This window comes from Cercospora kikuchii, assembly GCF_019650295.1.
Source record: "Cercospora kikuchii DNA, contig_00001, whole genome shotgun sequence".
NCBI lineage: Eukaryota > Fungi > Ascomycota > Dothideomycetes > Mycosphaerellales > Mycosphaerellaceae > Cercospora > Cercospora kikuchii.
The window spans coordinates 1,486,138-1,504,845 of record NW_025408582.1 but is presented as its reverse complement, the minus strand read 5'-3'; the positions used below and the strand labels follow the sequence as shown (position 1 = coordinate 1,504,845).

At 52.2% G+C, this 18,708-nt stretch overlaps 10 protein-coding genes across 10 annotated transcripts; 6 read left to right on the top strand and 4 right to left on the bottom strand.

Annotated features, from left to right (window-relative positions):
* Positions 1-118: 118 nt before the first annotated feature.
* Positions 119-778, top strand: CKM354_000052200 (uncharacterized protein; the record flags this gene model as incomplete). The annotated part of the gene is made up of 1 exon (XM_044795611.1): positions 119-778. One exon carries the CDS (start codon positions 119-121, stop codon positions 776-778), a length of 660 nt encoding a protein of 219 aa, XP_044651546.1.
* A 293-nt stretch (positions 779-1,071) lies between these two features.
* CKM354_000052100 (uncharacterized protein) lies at positions 1,072-1,983 on the top strand (the record flags this gene model as incomplete). Its single annotated transcript, XM_044795610.1, has 1 exon — positions 1,072-1,983. The coding sequence occupies one exon, from the start codon at positions 1,072-1,074 to the stop codon at positions 1,981-1,983; it is 912 nt and encodes a 303-aa protein (XP_044651545.1).
* Positions 1,984-2,042: 59 nt separating this feature from the next.
* On the bottom strand, positions 2,043-3,705 carry CKM354_000052000 (uncharacterized protein; the record flags this gene model as incomplete). The annotated part of the gene is made up of 4 exons (XM_044795609.1): positions 2,043-2,513; positions 2,566-2,709; positions 2,764-3,163; positions 3,221-3,705. 4 exons carry the CDS (start codon positions 3,703-3,705, stop codon positions 2,043-2,045), a joined length of 1,500 nt encoding a protein of 499 aa, XP_044651544.1.
* A 510-nt stretch (positions 3,706-4,215) lies between these two features.
* On the bottom strand, positions 4,216-5,028 carry CKM354_000051900 (uncharacterized protein; the record flags this gene model as incomplete). Its single annotated transcript, XM_044795608.1, has 1 exon — positions 4,216-5,028. The coding sequence occupies one exon, from the start codon at positions 5,026-5,028 to the stop codon at positions 4,216-4,218; it is 813 nt and encodes a 270-aa protein (XP_044651543.1).
* Positions 5,029-6,222: 1,194 nt separating this feature from the next.
* CKM354_000051800 (uncharacterized protein) lies at positions 6,223-6,540 on the top strand (the record flags this gene model as incomplete). Its single annotated transcript, XM_044795607.1, has 1 exon — positions 6,223-6,540. The coding sequence occupies one exon, from the start codon at positions 6,223-6,225 to the stop codon at positions 6,538-6,540; it is 318 nt and encodes a 105-aa protein (XP_044651542.1).
* A 1,356-nt stretch (positions 6,541-7,896) lies between these two features.
* CKM354_000051700 (uncharacterized protein) lies at positions 7,897-9,861 on the top strand (the record flags this gene model as incomplete). The annotated part of the gene is made up of 1 exon (XM_044795606.1): positions 7,897-9,861. One exon carries the CDS (start codon positions 7,897-7,899, stop codon positions 9,859-9,861), a length of 1,965 nt encoding a protein of 654 aa, XP_044651541.1.
* A 629-nt stretch (positions 9,862-10,490) lies between these two features.
* On the bottom strand, positions 10,491-13,067 carry CKM354_000051600 (homoaconitate hydratase LYS4; the record flags this gene model as incomplete). Its single annotated transcript, XM_044795605.1, has 2 exons — positions 10,491-12,950; positions 13,014-13,067. The coding sequence occupies 2 exons, from the start codon at positions 13,065-13,067 to the stop codon at positions 10,491-10,493; spliced, it is 2,514 nt and encodes an 837-aa protein (XP_044651540.1).
* A 301-nt stretch (positions 13,068-13,368) lies between these two features.
* CKM354_000051500 (O-phospho-L-serine:2-oxoglutarate transaminase) lies at positions 13,369-14,625 on the top strand (the record flags this gene model as incomplete). The annotated part of the gene is made up of 1 exon (XM_044795604.1): positions 13,369-14,625. One exon carries the CDS (start codon positions 13,369-13,371, stop codon positions 14,623-14,625), a length of 1,257 nt encoding a protein of 418 aa, XP_044651539.1.
* Positions 14,626-14,888: 263 nt separating this feature from the next.
* On the bottom strand, positions 14,889-16,137 carry CKM354_000051400 (uncharacterized protein; the record flags this gene model as incomplete). The annotated part of the gene is made up of 2 exons (XM_044795603.1): positions 14,889-15,869; positions 15,931-16,137. 2 exons carry the CDS (start codon positions 16,135-16,137, stop codon positions 14,889-14,891), a joined length of 1,188 nt encoding a protein of 395 aa, XP_044651538.1.
* A 687-nt stretch (positions 16,138-16,824) lies between these two features.
* On the top strand, positions 16,825-18,602 carry CKM354_000051300 (uncharacterized protein; the record flags this gene model as incomplete). Its single annotated transcript, XM_044795602.1, has 3 exons — positions 16,825-17,268; positions 17,332-17,339; positions 17,387-18,602. The coding sequence occupies 3 exons, from the start codon at positions 16,825-16,827 to the stop codon at positions 18,600-18,602; spliced, it is 1,668 nt and encodes a 555-aa protein (XP_044651537.1).
* Between the last annotated feature and the right edge of the window lie 106 nt (positions 18,603-18,708).

The following is an 18,708-nucleotide window of genomic DNA, read 5'->3' as shown; positions in this document are numbered from 1 at the left end:
TCGGCTTACAGCACCTTAGCCATTGGCATAAATCCAACTGCTCTATCAACAACACTCACTGACCGCGAAATCAAAGATCCGAAGCGCGTCACAACAAGGCATCAGACCTACCGGCACCATGATCTCCTTCCTACGAGCTCCTCATCCACCCAAGACCAACCAAGCCTCCACGGACTTAACCGTCTACGAAAATGGCGCCTCATCAGTCCAGTACCACCCCAAAGGCTCCAAACACACGATGACCCATACCCTCCCACCACGCCTCCCCGACGAGAAAGAACCTTCTGTTCTGCAACCTCCATTCCACTACCACATCTACCAAAAAGAAACATTCCACGTCATCCAAGGCACCGCAAACCTCTTCTACGGCCTGGACCCGCTCCCTCACGCCGTACTCAAAGCCTCCGGCCCCAAAACTACAGTCACCTTACCACCGAAACGCTATCATCGTTTCGAAAATGCCAGTGAGACGGAGGAACTGAAGATCAATATTTCACTCGATCCGGAAGACTACGAGAATGAAAGTCGATTTTTCCGAAACTTTTTTGGGTATCTGAATGATTGTAAACGAGCAAAACAGGCTCCGTCGATCTTTCAGTTGTTTGTGTTTTTGTGGAGTATAGATGTGCCGTTGGCTATTCCGATGCCGTTTGGGTTGGAGACGTTGGGGGTTTATGTTAGTTGGGCTGTTATGTTGCTTGTTGCTTGGGTGGGTCACTATGGCTTGGGTTATAAGACGACTTATCCAGAGTATTATGAGGAGAAGAAGGGGAGGTAGTGATGCAGAGGCTTTTGATAGCTGTTTCCGAATGAATTGTTGGTTTGCGATGGACTGCTCAATGCTTGCTACGCTTGCGAGAATGGTTTCAGAAAGATCGGTAGCTATTTGTGGCCGTTGAGCGGTGATTGGTTGTTTAGCCGAGGATCGGTCTGGCAACACCTTCTTCTCGAATCCTTGGCCTGGTCACGCTGTGATGAACCTGTTCGCGAGCAAATCTAAAACCTGCCGTGCGTTCTCGTGCGGGACATTCTTTTCACTTGTTCAATTTTTCGCTCCATATCCTTATAACTATGCCGGACTTTGCATCGCAGGAATACTGGGACAATCGCTTCCGCAAAGACAGCAAACCCTTTGACTGGCTGGTTCCGGCAAAGGTCGTACATGATATCGCGAAAGAAGTCATCGATAAGACGCACGTGGAGCAGCCCCAGATCTTGCATATTGGATGTGGCACAGCGGATTCGTTCGTGCTTCGATCGTTGGTGCAGCATCCGAAGCATGTACTCAATGTTGACTACTCGGAGCCCGCAATCCAGGCTGCTTCCAAGCGCGAACAGGAACTTCTGGCTAGCGAGCAGGTCGAGAGTCTGTTGCAACCGGGCAAGCATGATAGTGTACAGGATACGGAACTGCCGCCTCCGATGAGATATTCGTGCAAGGACCTGCTCTCACTACACTCGGCTTTGTCTCTTCTCCACACCCAGCAGGACGATGGCGAATTGTTCGATTTGATCCTGGACAAGAGCACTAGCGACAGTATCGCATGCGGCCAGAATGTATCGCTCAGCTTGCCGTACCCTCTGAGCATCAATGGCTGGTCGCGAAGAGTGTTGGGTAGTGGCACCACTCAGCTCAGAGACGTACACCCTCTGCACGTCTTGGCAGTACATCTGGCGGCGCTGACGAAGCCGGGCACCGGCAGATGGATTGTGATCTCTTACTCAGAAGAGCGTTTCCCTTTTCTACCGCCATTCCCAGCTACTGTCGGCAATGGGATGCTCTCGGACGATGTCATTCAAGCTGGTTTCACACACCCGCATCAACTCTGGAAACTGGAGACCAAAGAGCCGATCGATCTCGATGAAATCAATGAAACATTGGCGGAAAGGAAGAAGCGACTTTCTCTGGGCTACACTCATCGACCGAAAGTCTCACATTGGCTTTACATTTTGAGGCGCACAGATGCAATGGTCATTGATTGATCGCTCTGTCTGTCTGTCTACCTCTTGGCAGTCGAGTTTCTGACCTTTGGTGGCCTGGCTTACAATGTCTGCCTGAAACCAACTTGACCCTCCAGAACGAGCTCGCTACGATCAGCTTTGCTGTTCTTGCGAGAGTATACCACAAAGTTCTTAAGCACATGCAGTATGCTCACTGCTTGGGTGCCGATGACTGCATACATCGCTGGCGAATACCTCGGCGCATCCTGTTGTCTGAAGATGTTCGAAGCCACAATGCCGCCAATGGCTCCACCTCCGATTAGCAAAGCGCTTGCTACGCTGCGCTTCATCTGGCCTACGATATTGTTGTGCATATACGAAAGTATAGTTGGCACGTTGCTATTGGCTCCAGCAACACCGAGAAAGACTCCAGCGTAGCGTGCTGCCGGGTTGCTAGTGATGAAACCCATCATGGCGACTCCAACGATCGAAATGGCGCAATTGAAGATGAGTACGATACCGCGCTTATGATAGCGATCGGCGAACCATGCGGTGGTAAACATCCAAGGAGCCTGTACGGAAAGTCAGCAAAGGAGGGAGGTGAAGTTGAACATATTCACTTACAGCAAATACATATGGGGGAAAAGAGAGCACTTGGCTCATGGTCGTGGAATAACCCATATCGCCGTTCAGGATGATGGGCAAAAAGAAACCGAATGAATATGTAACCGTATTGTTAAGCAAGTACAGCCAGGCATATTCCCAGATCTGATGTGAATTAGCGCATAGTGAACGTAAATAACAAGAGTGCGAATGACTCACCTTCCAGTCTTTCAGATAAATCATAACATTCTTCGTTGTCAACTTGTCCACGACAGCATCCCCTCGATCACGATCAATTCGCGCCAGAATGATCCTCGCTTCTTCCTCGGTCAAAAAAGGCTTCTTGATAATGAGTCCAGGCCTCGTCGACTTGTCCGGAAAGTCGATGATGAACAAATACCCCAGCAACCCAAGGACGACAGTGATTATTCCTTCCATGATAAAGATCCATCTCCAGCCATTGAGTCCCCCGATGCCCTTCATTTCGCTGAGCCCGTATGCCAGGATATTCGAGAAGCCCGAGGACAACAGCGCCAACAAGTAGAAAGCCGAGAAACGCTTCTGCACTTCGAATCTCAAATACCAGCACGATAACAAGAAAACGCAGCCTGGGAAGTACCTACACCAAACTCAGTCAACAGAAAGCACGAGAATACCTCAAAACAGTTGCACTTACCCAGCCTCAAGAACTCCCAATAAAATCCTACAGCCCAACGTCTCGGTCCAATTCTGATTAAACCCAATCCCAATACACACAATTCCCCAGGCGCACACAAGACTAGAAAGCCACAAACAAGCTCCCAATTTCCGAATAGCGATATTCGCAGGGAATTGAAATATCACGTAAGGGACGAAGAAGATCATGGTGATAAGGGTGTAGCGGTTTCCGACACTGAGTTGCAGATCTTTGTCCATGCCTGCGATTCGGGCATTGGGAAGGTTGACGCGGTCGATGAGAGCGAACGAGTATATACAGGCTAGGACGGGAAGGAGTCGGAAGTCGATTTTGCGGACTAGGCGTTTGGATTCTTGCAGTTCGTGGGAATTTGGGGGTTGGGTTTCGAGGATGTTCAGGTCATGGTTGTTTTCGTTCTTGGGATTTCGAGCATGTTCGATGTGTTTATTGTCCGGATCGTGGAGTGAGGAACTTTTTTCTGACATTTTAAGTCTGGATGTGCCCGCGAGTGGAGCAGAGCTGGTTCAGATAGGATCGAAGGAGGAAATGGAGAGAAGATCAACACAGCGAGAATCACAGAAAGTGAGGAGAACAGAGAGACATTGATATACTGACCATATTTCGCAACATCAATCTACCGACCACAAATCGGCCCCGGGATTGAGGAGATCTTTCGCTACTTCTTTCCTTGGCGCAGACAGCAACATGCAATGTCAAGGTCTACAGCGTTGCAATTCGAAAGAACATGCGATGCGCAGTGCTGATCTTTTGCTCAAAGAAGCTCTGATAATCGTTACCAAGCTTTTTGCCTCCGCGTGCTGCCCTTGTGCGCACCGCGTGCTCGTATGCGGGGCAGATGCAATAGCCGGTGATTGTGCAGGTTTGGCGAAGACGCATGGCTGGTAAAGAGGCATGGCTGGTGAAGAGGCATTGCTGGAGCTGAGATTCCGTTTGACAGATCGTCGGTGGCTGCCTTCTCTCTTGGGCACACATGTCTACGCCGTTTCAGTGACCCACTTACATGTGTCTGCAGTCGCCTGCAGCCGGAAGTTCACGTGGCAGGAGACAGGGCGCTCATCGGCGGACGATTTGGATACGTGCTCAAGACGTGCCTTCAGTGCGGCCAGCTCGCGCTTCTGTGTCGACACCATGTCAATGAGTTTGTCAACCTCATCATTCGCGTACATGTCCGTGTCCCAATGCGTCAAGTCGTCTTCGATCTGCAATCCCTTCCCTAGAACCACGCGCTGCCAGAAGTTCGACCAGTACCCGGGCTTGCTTGACTTGACTGAGTTACCACATTTCTTCGCAACACCCGGTGCCTTCAGCCATGAAACACCATGCACAATCTCAGTCGCAGCAACTTCTTCTCGGCTGCTGTCGTCATGCTTCCGATAAAGCAATTGGTCCTCCGACGACCACAGAATACCCTGCTTTCCCAGGAGTTCCGTTGAAAGCAGCGTTTCAGACATCTGCGGCACATAGGACACTCCAGGAACCAGTATCTCCTGGACAGTGCCATCGCTCTGCACAAAGGGAATCGTGGCGTCTCCAACACCTAGGATAAATGCGCACCCAGTAACACCAGCGCCGGCTCTCGGAACCAGATATGCCCTGTAGTTACTCAAGATGGCGCGATCCCATGTGGCATGACTTGCGGCTCCAGAATCGAGTAGATACCGCCTTTGACCGACCCGGCCCCAATTCTGGAAGCGGTGGGCGAAGTTGACGAAAATGTATAGAGCGATCCACATAAAGATCAAATCTTCGACGAAGTTTTGTAGGAGGGATCGTAAGGTCGGGTTCATCTTGAGGGCTGTGTCAATGTGCAACACGGAGCTGATTCGCAGTGTCTGATATCGGTGCGCCGATGTTATGTGCTGCGCTCGTGATTTTGATAGTCGCTGGAGCTGTATTGGACTCGCGATCTTCGGTGGTCGCTGAAACTGCTTGATTGAGGTTAATCGAGTAGCACATTACAGATTCGAGAAGGGAGCAGGAGCGAGTGAGTTATATAGCGGTAATACCGTTGTTAAAAATGCAGACTCTTCACTGTCCTCAAAATGTGTACCATGGTAAGTGCACGGTCACCTGAATTGGTTGGCCAAGCGGGTCTCGTCACTCTTGTGCAACCCATGTGGCCTCAGCACTGTGATTGCATGTGGTCGTTCGACAGGTCAACCCCTATGCTAGGAGTCTCACTTGCTCCAGTGTGTGAAATTCCAGGCATATCTTTGTGTTGTCCAGTGATCTTGCCCACCCGGCGATGGCATGGAGGGCTTCGCATTGCTTTCAACGGCACGAGCTCTCTGCGTGGATGCTGAGGTCAATGGTGAGGAGGTAGAAGAGGGCGTGTGTGTCAATGTCGTAAATGTGTCGAGCATGCACGTCGGCTCAAATGGAAAGACGTGCTGGACACGACTTTTAATCTCGTCCAAAAGGCATCACGGAAGACTCGGGCAATAACAGGCTGCGAGCCCGATTGTCAGTTGATGCAAGTCAGCATTGATCCTTGCAAGGAGTTGTGCTTTCCATAGCCTGCGTTGGGAACAAAGTTGCTGAACCCTGAACGGATCGGAGCTGGAGCTTATTTTTGCAGCCAGGCTTCTTGCGACGCGTAACCAAGATCACGCAAGACCTGGTCTGCCGTGTTCGTGACAGCGAACTTGCTTGTTTCAACACCCTGTTCGAAGCTCGTTAAGTGATCGCAAGAGACTTGTGACTGCAGGAAGTATCTGTGCACGTGCGGGTGAGCATAAGACTGTGCCGTTCACCCCTCACCTTGTGAAGTTCTCACTCCGCGATGTGCCAATCCGCTGAAGCGCAAAGAAACCTTCGGCTGGTGGCTTGCAGGTACATGTACTTCTGGCACCTACAAGGCAGCAGCACCTCGCGCAAGCTCACCTTCGTCTGAATCCACACACTACTGTCCTCGGCGACTGTGTTGCCTGATTATTGAGCGTCGCACAAAGACATCGCATTCGAGACACCGACAAGCCGAAATGGCGAATGATGGGGAGAGTGGGCCTTCCATGCCGCCATCGGCAATCATCTTGCTATGTTTGCTGGGCGCCGGAGCTCTTCTGCTGTGTTGTTGGGCCTTGTTTCGGCACTTCTTCCATGAGCCTGAGGAGAGGTCAATGGAAATCAGCCAAATCAATCCAGAGGACGGGCTGACACAAGCGCAATACATGCGCGTGGTCCGATTGAGGAACCAGGAATTCTTGCAGGCCAAATATGGTTACCAGAATCGCTACCCGTCGTCGCAATACATGTCGAAGACCATGATGACAAACACATCCTCTGTCATGTCTGTCTGAAGGAACGGAGCTCGGTGCAAAATTGGATCAAGATGGCAGTCATGCGACATCATGCAGCACAGGAGAAGCGCAATCAGCGGGCGACAGATGGACAAGCTGGACTGCGATGCGACTTGCCATTCGGAGCAGGTACCAGAATTAGTGCTTTCCGAAGCCCGAACGGGAATTGATCAGTCGATTCGCGAGGAGTATGAGATATCGGGCGTGCACATGGACTGTGGCGGACAGCGTTACGCAAAGACCAGATCGCTCGGGGATGAGCGCGTGTGCCACGGCGCCTCAAAGGGCGATCAGAGTCGGAGAAGGACCTGGACGAGATCGAAGACTGCGGTCACAAGTTGGCAGTGGGAGAGAAGTTGTGAAGAGGCACCCCGGAGGCTTGATTGCGTCCCAGAAGGCAGCGGTGGAGTCGAGGGGCAGGTGAAGTGCAGAAGTGCCGGAGAGAACATCTGGTTGACGCGAAAGTCAGCGATCACGCGATGGGACAAAAGTCGTGTCTAGCACGTCTTCGTATTTGAGGCAACATCACCTCATGCTCAATGCACAAACGACATTTGGTACATCTCTCGTCTGCTTCTTCCTCATTGTCTGCATCGATTCTGGATCCATTCAACGGCTCTGTGTCTCCAAGCAACTCCAAGCTCTCCGTGCCTCTTGCCAGATGTGATGGGCGACCACCCACCCGGTCCCAAACGATGACGACGCCGACCGAAAGGCTCGTCCGAACATTTCGCCCGTTGGACACATCTTTCGAATGCCATTGCGCGTTCTTGTCGTCCATGAGGAGCATATGCGAGCTTCGTGCGTCGCGTTCTTGCAGACTCCACTGCTGATGGTCAATGTGAACATCTGCGCCGCGAAAAACTGCCCGTAGATCTGCCCCGGTGGACGATCATTGAAGCCAGGTCGTCCGATCACAATCGCATATCCCTGATATTGCCGCCAAGATCGACGACAGTGCCGTCGCATGGCCAGCGATTCCAGGCGGGCGCACGGTGACTATCACTGGCCATGCTGAGTGCTTTCGACGAGAGGAGAAGGCCTCTTGTCTTTCGTACACTGAGTTCCACGGACTCTGCACAATTTCGCGTGTGCACGATGTGTGCATGTTAGTCCTGACATGCCGCGCTGGAAACTGGTGCCGGACACGCTCCTATCTGCACATTTCCACCCAGATGACGCGGCGCTCTTGTTCCACGCAGTTCCCACTGCAAAATTGAGCACAGTCAAACGCGGACGCCGCGCGCCTGTTGGCATTGTGGACAATGCATTCTGCTTTCTATAACTCACTGGGCGATTTGGCCATGCACACACGCTCCCTCGCCACTTCCTGCAGAGTGCGCTTCTTCCACACACATGTCTTATGCATTTTTCTTCACATTTCTTACCACAATTCTTGCGCCATGCTTAGCTGACCAAGTGGCCTTCCATGCCGATTCGCAGTACAACGATGGCACATATGGCAGCTATGTTACACAGACCTTCAAATCGCACCCGCAGGTTACGGCAGTGCCGATTGTCAATTTCATGAAACCTTTCACTTCCTGCGACGATGGATCTTACCTCTTTCTTGCCCCTCGAGGAGATGCCGCGGATGCGACGCCGATGATATTGGACGTCACCGGAAGTCCCATTTGGGCGTCAACGCAGAAGTACGGCGAAGTATACAACCTGCAAGTGCAGAAATACAAGAACGAAGCATTTCTTACATTCTGGGGCGGCAATGATGCAGTGGGTGGCCATGGCATCGGGACGTACTTCATGCTCGATCAGCAATACCAGGAACGATACCGAATTGAAGCCGCCAATGGCTTGGGCGCCGATTTACACGTCTTCACCATTACGGAAAGTGGCACTGCTCTCATTTCCATCTACGACACAAAATATACCAACCTCGACAGCAAAGTCGGATATGAGAGACCAGGCTGGATTTGGGATTCCATTTTCCAAGAAATAGACCTTGAGACGGGAGAGGCTATCTTCGAATGGCGTGCCAATGATCACATTGACGTGGCACAGTCCTATCAAGCCGTCAACGATGCCGCAGAGAGAGATCCTTGGGACGCCTACCATCTCAATTCCGTAGAAAAGGACGAGAAAGGCAACTATCTCATCTCGTGCCGCTATTTGCGCGCACTAATTTACATCGATGGCAGAACAGGAGATGTGCTCTGGCAACTCGGTGGCCATGGGAATTCTTTTGAAGATCTCTCAGGCGGCGAAGCCACGACCTTCCTCGGGCAGCACGACGCGCATTTCCTCATAAAGAACGATAAATCTTTCGTCACATTCTTCGACAACAACGCAGACTGGGACCACAGCATGGATGATCAATCCAAGGGAACTAGAATCGAACTCGATCTGGGAGCAATGACCGCAAAACTGGACATTGCAATGTACGACTCCACCACCAAGATTTTGAGCTCGTCTCAAGGCTCATACCAAACCCTTCCGAACGGTCACGTAGTGCTCGGCTACGGCTTCAACGGCGCCATCGCTGAATTTTCAGAAGATGGCAAACTCCTCTGCGACGCCTATTTCCAGCCTTCTTCGACTTTCGGCACAGGAGCAGTGCAAAGCTATCGGAATCTGAGATTCAATTGGACTGCTTATCCCATTACGAGACCTTCTCTCGTCTTTGACGAGCAAACGCTCTACATGAGCTGGAACGGGGCGACAGAGGTCTCATCGTGGCTGCTAGTTGATTTTGACGATGAGAATTCCAACACTGACGATAGTCATGATGAGCGTGAGACTAAAGCGCATGTCAATCCAGGCAGAAGACATCCCTCTTCAACAATTTTGATTCCTAAATCTGGTTTCGAAACAGAATTCACTGTCAGCTCCGATGCAGGCCTGAAACGCTTCCTACGCGTCATCGCACTGGATTCCACAGGCCAACCACTCGGCACTTCCGATGCAGTCGATATTGGCGATCTAACGGCTACGGAAGCGGAAGAAGATCCCATCCAAGAAGAGAAGCAGCATGAGGTGTCTGAAGTCATTGACCAGAAAGTCTTGATTGGCATCGGTGGTCTAGCAGGTTTGAGCTTTGTGCTTGTCTTGTTGTGGAGCTTTACGCGTTGGCGTAAGGCGGAGTATGAAGTTGTGGAACAGGAGCGTCATGGACTGGAAGGGAAGGAGACGGATGTACGTGGAGTGTTGAATCATGCTTGGCAGCGTTTGCGGGCGAAGTTGCCTGGTAGGAGGGGTAGCCGCGATGATTGGGGAGATCTAGCTGCAGCTGAGGGACTGTTGACTGAGGAGGAGAGTCGAATGATAGCTTTGCAGATACCTGGAATTGGTGGTGGGTATAGATGAGTATCTTCGTATATCAATTGAATTTGGATGGGACAATACATGTGCAGTTGTATTCTTGCCCATAGCGGCTGTGAGAAGACACTTGGTCCTTGGAGGCAAAGTTGTCTAACCTCAAGTATGTACTGCAAGGTCACTGTGTCGGAATGTGATCTGACCAATCACAACAAAGTGACGCTAGTGGATGTACTTCTCAAAACATTTGCCAAACGTTTCCCAAACGTTTTGGCACTTCCACAACTGCTCGAGGGACAGACATATTGAATTAAATAAATGACTTGGGTCGAATTTCAAACTCTTCCACTCAAGCTCGCAAATGACACGCTGAATTCAGTGAGTTGTTTCGAACAGCCTGCCTCGGCGGAATTGTCTCTGTGTATTATTCCCAGCCAGCGCTGTCGCCTGCGTTGATCGACCGTCAGTCAATTGAATTAACACTTCAGAGAAATCCTTCGGATCATCATAACGACACTTCTATCATCGCCTCATACGATCCGCAGAAACGATCACCGCAAAGCCTTCATTGTACATTGTGCTAATACTACATCTGCAATTCACGTCGAAGGCGGGAAATTGTTACTTACTAAATTTCGATCCTGGGTATCAATCATGTTCTTCCTCCTTACACACCCTCACAACTGACTCGTGATCTGTGCTTGCACCCACTTCTCTAGTCCGCCCTTCGCAATAATATCCTGGACATTTGGTGGCAGCTCTCCGACCTTCTGAGTCCAGGTTTGACCTCCCTCACCTTCTTGAATCACAACTTGACTCCTCCTCACGTCCCACGTGAAAGTCCAGCCTGTGCGGACTGTGAGCTCCTTCTCGGCTGGCTTAGATGTAGGAGCCGGAGGCGGCGAGTCCAGAGACTCTGCATTCTTGCTTGGTTCTGTGATCGCAGCTTTTCCTGCTTGACCAGTGGAAGATGCTCCGTGTCCGAACGAGGCTCGAAGACGCTCGATCAGCTTAGGGACTTCGACACCCATGAGAGCGTTGTTGATCGAGTTGCGCTGGAAGATGTTGCCAAAGCTGCCGGCAACCGTGAGAGGAATGCCTTTGGCGAGGATGGCAGTCGCAGCTTGTTCTCTTGATGATCCGCAGCCAAAGTTGAAGCCTGTTACGAGAATGTCACCAGCTTTGGCGATCTTAGCGAAGTTCTTGTCGTAGTTCTCCATGACAACTGTAGCCATCTTTGCAGGATCGGCGCTGAAAGCATCGTCGTATGTGTACTTCCCGGGGTAGATACCGTCTGTGTTGATGTTGTCGCCATCGCACCAGATGATCTCGCCAGAGACCTTTTCAGGGAAGCCGGGCAAGATCTCAGTCAAGCCAGATGACGAGCCCTCAGGCGCAGCTGCTGTGTCCGCTGCTTGGGCGCCAGAAAATCTTTGCTCAGCTTCTTGAACCGCTTGTTCAGCCTCTCGAACCAGCTTGTCGAGCGCGTCTTCGATGCTGATCATGCGTTCTTCCTCCGCAACGCCGTCGCCTTCGCCGCGACGTACGCCTGACCAGCCCTCAGGCTTTTGGTACCAACCAGGACCTGACAGCTTTCCGCTCAAAGCACTAGCAGCTACCACTTCAGGGCTTCCCAGATAGGCCTTCGCATCGGTGCTGCCCATGCGACCCTTGAAGTTGCGGTTGCTGGCCGAGATGCCGACCTCACCAGGTTCAAGCAAACCAGTTCCAAGACCGATGCAAGGTCCACAGCCAGATGGGAGAGGTTCTGCACCCGCATCAAGCAAGACCTGCCAGTCGCCTTGCTCTTCAGCTGCCTTCTGCTCTGGAAGGGATGCTGCTGCGATGTAGAACTTGACCCCATCTGCGATCTTAGGCACCTTTCCGTCTGGACCAGTCGCTGCGCGGAAGACCTTGGCAGCAGCTTCGATATCGGATCGTCGAGAGTTTGTGCACGACACGAGGTAAGCCTTGTTTACGGGAATGTTCTGAGCCTCGAGCTCATTAAGCGGCGTAGCAACTTTCACAGAATTTGGTCCAGCAACATAAGGGCACAAGGTCGACAAGTCCAGGAAGAGCTCCTTTGCATAGGTGGCTCCTGCGTCAGCGGCCAGAGGGTTCGCGAAAAGTTCATCCAATCTTTCGTGATTGAAACGATCTGTCGTCAAACTTGACGTCGCCGATGGGTCTCTGTACATGCTCGCTTCGGTGGCCTTGTATCTCAACCAGCCCTTCAGCACGTCGTCGATGGGGAAGAGTCCTGACAGAGCACCCCATTCTGTAGTCATGTTGGCAATGGCAAGTCGGTCATCGACAGGCAGGCTGCGCATCGTGTTGGTGGATCCTGTGAACTCAATAGCATGATTCAAGACTTCATCATTGTTGAAAAGTCCAGCCAGTGCCACGATCACGTCCTTACCGGTGACACCTTCTGGCAAGATACCAGTCAAAGTCACCTTGGCGATCGGAGGAATCTGCCACCACGTCCTGCCAGTCGCCCAGATACTCGCAGCATCTGTTCTCACGACTGGCGTGCCGAGACAACCCACACCTCCGTACATGTTGGAGTGGCTGTCGCTAGCGACAGCCATTGTGCCCGGCCAGGCGTATCCTTCCTCGACCATGATCTGGTGTCCGATGCCGCGTCCAGCAGGATAGAAGTCCACGCCCTGCTTCTTTGCGAACGATTCGATCTTCTCGTACTTTTCGAGGTTCTTCGCGCTCTTGTTCTGCACATCATGGTCCAATGTCATAACCACCTGCTTATTGTCGTGAATCTTGGTGGCGCCAATGCTCATAAACTTGGTCGCGACAGGCCATGAGTTGTCGTGGGTCATGCAGTGATGCGGCGAAAGGGTGACATAGTCGCCAGCCTTCACAAACTTGCCCTCGGGCAAGCCTTGCGAATACCTTTGAACGATCTTCTCAGTCAATGTCTGTGGCGTGGTTGGAGTCGTAGCGGGCTTGCTCAGGATATCGGCAGGCGTGTTTTCCAGCTGCGATGGGAAGGCCTCAACGGCGGCGGCGAGCCGGGCTGTTCGCGTGGTGGAAATGCATCGCGGGCGGTGGTGGAGATATGAGGCGGCAGCGAGGGTCGGCTGTCGTAGTTTGGCAGCAGGACGAGGCAGTGCGAGGCTCTGTCGTTGCTGTTAGTGAGTGGTGTTCTCTCACTCTTCCCATTGTTGCTCTGCTGCACTCACGCTCCTGGTCAGCCTCTGCACGCTCCTCGCCGCTCCCGCTCTGAGTGCCGCCATTGCGGCTCGATACACTTCGATCAGAGACGTCCGACTATCATTGAACACTGCACCACACTCTCTCGATCGATCGTCAATTCGCTGTGTCTCGAAGGTGAAATGTCAGCCAATGGCACGCGTGGTAATTCTCGACGAAACAAATTCCCGGAGAGCTGCGATGTCGGCTTGCTCGCTTTCAACCTCTTGGCCTCGCATCATCCCGCCAGCGACTTCATGTCTGACTCAGGAACGCATTGGAGCATTTATCAACAACTTTTTCGCGACCACTTGATCTGTTTGTGAATTCCACATCGATCCTAAGATGCCTTCTCGACAAGACGTTCACTACTTCGGAGCTGGTCCCGCACCACTTCCAACACCCGTCCTGGAAGAAGCCTCGAAAGCCCTGCTCAACTACAAAGACACCGGAATTGGCATTACAGAAATTTCCCATCGCAGTGCAGATGCCAACGAAGTTCTTGCAAACGCTCAGAATGCTCTTCGTCAGCTGCTAGATATTCCGGAATCAGAGGGACCCGATGGTTTTCAAATTCTCTTTCTGCAAGGAGGTGGCAGTGGAGAGTTCTCTGCCGTCATCTTCAACCTTGTCTCTGTCTGGGTTGCAAAACAATTGAAAGCTCTGGGAGGCGATGAAGAGAAGTTGAAGCAAGTCGTGCAAGAGCAATTGAAGCTAGATTACTTCGTCACTGGATCCTGGTCCCTCAAAGCATCACAAGAAGCGGCTCGACTCTTGGGTGCCGAGCACGTCAATATTGTCACCGATGCACGCAAACACCGCGATGGAAAATTTGGCGTCATCCCAGAATCTTCGGCCTGGACAGCTAGCAATGGCGAACCGGCCTTGACCTACTACTGCGACAACGAAACTGTCGATGGCGTGGAATTTCAGTCCACACCCACGGGCAAGAACCTCGTGGCAGACTTGAGCAGCAACTTCCTGTCCCGTCCCGTTGACGTCCGGAAACACGCTGTCATCTTTGGTGGAGCGCAAAAGAACATTGGTACCACAGGCGTTACCATCGCCATCGTCTCCAACGCCTTCTTGCCTCCTCACGCCGAATATGCCAAGCCAGAAGTTCTTCGTAAACTTGGTCTTCCCATCGGCCCTATTGTCTTCGACTACCCTACCATCGCGAAGAACAACAGCTTATACAACACTCTTCCCATCTTCGACGTCTATATCGCCGGCCAAGTCATGCAACGTCTCCTCACCATCCACAAAACGCAGGACGGTCAAGCCCGTATCGCAGGCCAGGCAGCGGAGAGCAACCAGAAAGCTTCTCTCCTCTATGGTGCGCTCGACAGCCATCCTTCTGTCTACCAAGTCGTTCCAGACAAGAGCGTCCGCAGCAGGATGAACATTTGCTTCCGCGTCAAAGGCGGGGATGCAGATGCCGAGAAGGCTTTCCTCAAAGGTGCAGAAGATCTCGGACTTAAGGGGTTGAAGGGCCATCGTAGCGTGGGTGGAATGAGAATCAGCAACTACAATGCCGTGCCTGTTGAGGCGGCGGAGAAGTTGGAGAAGTATTTGCAAGAGTTTGCAAAGGGGAATCAGTAGAGGAGAAAGCAATGTGTGTGACTGGGCATTAGCGTGGAGTTTGGCTGGGAGATATACAAAAAGAGATGGGACGATTCAACACAAGACATGTTGAGAAAATGACATGAAAACGACAGTGGTCAACCACGAGTAGAAATACAACATAGAGTTTCCTGAATTTGATGCATCATGAATTTCTAACTCTATACTTTGGGTGGGCGCGCCAATTTCGATAGCGCATGCCACCGCATCAGCCCTTCGTTCGGATCAGCACTCCACGACATTTAGTCCTCGTCACTATCCATCAACTCCGCCAATTCCGCCTCCTCTTCTGCAGTCAACATCCCCTCCTCACCCTTCTTTCCCTTCCCCTCATCCTCATCCTCACCGCCACCAGCTTCCCTCTTCCTCCTCTCCTCCATCCACTCCCCCATAACCTTCCTCTCCAAACTCCACCACCTCACCGTCCCATCAATACTAACACTCACAACCTTCTTCCCTCGTTGCAAAGCAACCAACCCCGTAACCTCCTCAAAATGCCCCTCGTAAACACAAATTTCTTTCCCGCTTCCCGCGTCCCACACTCTCACCTCCTCATCTCTGCACCCCGTAACCACAAGCCCCAGATCCTCGAATGCAAGCACACAACGCACGAAATCGGGATGTTGTAAAGTTGTATCTGCTTCCCAATTCCGTTCTCGAACGAGATGTTTCGCTGTCTTATCTGCTGATGCAGTCCATAAATCCCCCGACGAATCGAATTCGAGGGCGTAGATGCTTGTTTCATGCGCTAGAATTGGTGTCTCCAAGCTCGACGACGTTCCTGCAGCGGAAGATGGAGAGAGTTCCCAGCGTCGGATCTCACGCGTTGAGCTTGATGAGAAGAAAGTAAGATTCGAGCCTGGAGAGGAGGAATCTGATGGGAAAGGAAGAGGATCAGTAGCAAACGAAGCGAGAGCTTTAGTGTGGCCCTTCAGTTTGTGGATGGGAGTCGAAGTTGTGAGATCCCAGATTATGATTGTTGCGTCTGCTGCGCCGGAGATGAGGATGGGTTTTCCTTCTAGGGATGTGGCGAGGAGACATTTGAGGAAGTCGGTGTGGGCGGACAATTTCTGAACGCTCCTTTCTGAGGTCTCTTTGGAGAGAGGGATGCCGTAGACTGTTTTGTCCCAGCTGCCGGTGAAGAGCGTTTTTGTGATGGGACAGATGGTCAGACAGGTCAATGGTGCGGCACTTCCATCGAAGATTTTGGTAACTTGGCGACTCTGTGAGATTGCATGTTAGGGGCATAATCGATGAATATATTGGTAAGACGTTCTTACACACTTCCAGATCTACTCGCTTGACCTCTCCGGCCGCCTCCGCTACATAAATGGCATTGTCGTTGAAAGGGTCGGCAATAGCTGCGAGGATTTTTGAAGACAACTTGATCGGATCTCCATGCTTGTTCTTCGACTTTGTTGCTTTGCGTTCGGATGTTGCGATGGCCTCGGTCGTTTGGAAGTAGTGTCCGGGGTCGTTCGATCGTGACATGATGACGGACGAGGTGCCTGGTCTAGCGTTTGGCCGCCAAGTGAGTGAGGTTTCCGTGTGTCGAACCTGAAGTTACACGAGGTGGCGTCGCAGGATATTGGGAGACTCCGCTCGCCTCGTGGCCGCCGAACTGTCGCCGTTTCAGCAGTTCATCAAAAGGTGACCTGTGCGCTATAGGGATGGAGATTAGTCACTGTATTTCTGTTTGCCAAGGCCAGGCGCGGCCGGTGGTTGAAGTTTATCCTGGGCCCGAAAGGCAGAAGAACCCGGTCGGCGACGCCACATGCAGACGTCGCGTGCAGGCGAGCACGTCGAATCACTCCGCGCGCATCCCACTTCGCTGCAGCCATCACGCCAGCTGCCAGCCCCAGCCGAGATGATCCTCTCAGCAGCAGGAGCCGCGCGCGCTGCTCACGTTACAGCCGGCTGCCGTGCTGCGGACCCGATGGAACCAGAGCACGCCTAAACTCGGCCGCAGGACCCTCTTTGCCAGCAGCATCCCGAATGGCGCATCTGGGCAACGATGCCACGCGCAGTAGCGGCCATGCCATGCGCTATACCACGTTCGCTATGCTGCGGCCGCCTTAGACTTTATGAGGCGGGTCGCGACCTCAGCGCAGTCTCGCTCGCTTCTCCTCTGCTCTCTTGCTCCCTTCAGCGTCCATCGCATCGTCCTCAGCCGCAGCGATGGCCTCGGGATCGTCTTCGTCGTCTTCGGCGCAGCCTGCGCATATGGCTACCGAGGATGTCATCACGAAGACCCAGGTCTCCCAGAACTCCCGCAACATGACCCAATTCGATCGCATCGATGATGAGGACTTGGACTACCATGGACACCTCAAGTCGTCAAAAGAGGATGATCGGGGCTTTACGCGGAACGACCAGAAGGATATGTCCCGTATGGGCAAGAAGCAAGAGCTGCGGCGGAATTTCAGAGGCTTGTCGACAATTGCCTTTGTGGTCATCCTGCAGGGTACATGGGAGGTACTGCTTGCAGCCTCATACCAGGGCATGTATAGCGGAGGGTTGGCAGGGCTGTTCTGGTCCTACGTTTGGACCTTCTGCGGCTTCTCGCTCGTAGTCGTCAGTTTGGCGGAGATGGCTTCCATGGCACCGACGTCAGGAGGACAGGTGAGTCGGACTTTCCGGTGTAGGATGATAATCTTGTCTGAGCGAATACTAATCCGTGAATAGTATCATTGGTATGTTTTTGTGAAGTATCGCTTCCGATTGTGAACTGACTCTGTAGGGTCTCCGAATTCGCACCTGCCAAATACCAGAAGCTGCTTTCCTATTTTACCGGGTGGATGAGTACACTCTCGTGGCAAGCCGGCACAGCGTCCGGTCCCTTCTTGGTTGGCACCATGATTCAAAGCGTGGCCGCAATCAACAACCCGTCTTACGCAGGAACAAACTGGCAAGGAACACTGTGTGTCTGGGCGATCACAATCCTCGTTCTGTTCGCAAACGTATATGGTGGAAACGCCATGCCGGTGTTCCAGAATCTCATGCTCATCTTGCACGTCTTCGGCTTCCTCACAATCATTGTATGCATCTGGGTCCTGGCTCCTCGGAACGCTGCGAGCGTTGTCTTCACCGAATTCTACAATGGCGGTGACTGGCAGACAATGGGCCTTGCACTCATGGTCGGCCAGATTTCTGCCATCTACGCATGTATTTGTTCCGACGCTGCTGCTCACATGTCCGAAGAAATCAAGGACGCGAGTGTAACGGTGCCCAGAGCCATGATCGGATCCTACGTGCTGAACGGCGGTCTCGGTATCATCTTCCTGGTTACCTTCCTCTTCTCGGTCGTGGACCTGGAAGGTGCATTGGAGGCCGACTATCCCTTCCTCTACGTCTTCCAGAACGCATTCTCGATCCAGGCTGTGAACGCACTGAGCTCGATTGTCATTATCCTGATCTTTGCTGGTACACTGTCCTACAACCTCTCCACCTCGCGACAAACATGGTCGTTTGCCCGTGACAATGGACTCCCTTTCTCTGGCTGGATCAGCAAAGTCAACACAAAGCTCGAAGTCCCCGCGAATGCAGTCATCGTGACTTGCGCCTTCACGATTGTTCTCTCGTTCATCAACTTCGGCTCGGACGTGGCCTTCAACGCCATCATCTCGCTGAACCTGGTATCCCTGATGATCACCTATCAAGTGTCCATCGCATGCGTGCTGTACAGACGAGTCTATCAACCCGAGTTGTTGCCAAAAGCAAGATGGAGTCTTGGGAAGTATGGCGTTGCCATTAATATTGGTGGACTTGCATACTCGAGCTTTGCCTTCTTCTGGTGCTTCTGGCCGAACATTCGTAATCCTTCGCTCGTGGACTTCAACTGGTCGGTTCTAATGTTCGTTGTTGTTGGATTGATCGCAGCGATAGATTGGGTGGTCAGGGCCAGGCATGTCTATACGGGGCCTGTGGTTCTTGTCGAAGGGTTTAGAGATTACTGAGCTAGAACTTTGCAGTGAATTTTGAAGCATAGGGCTTCCGTCCTCCGACGTGCCCTCCCTTCAGGCATCGAGCTCCGATTTCTGCTTTCTTATTTGCCCCTCGTGC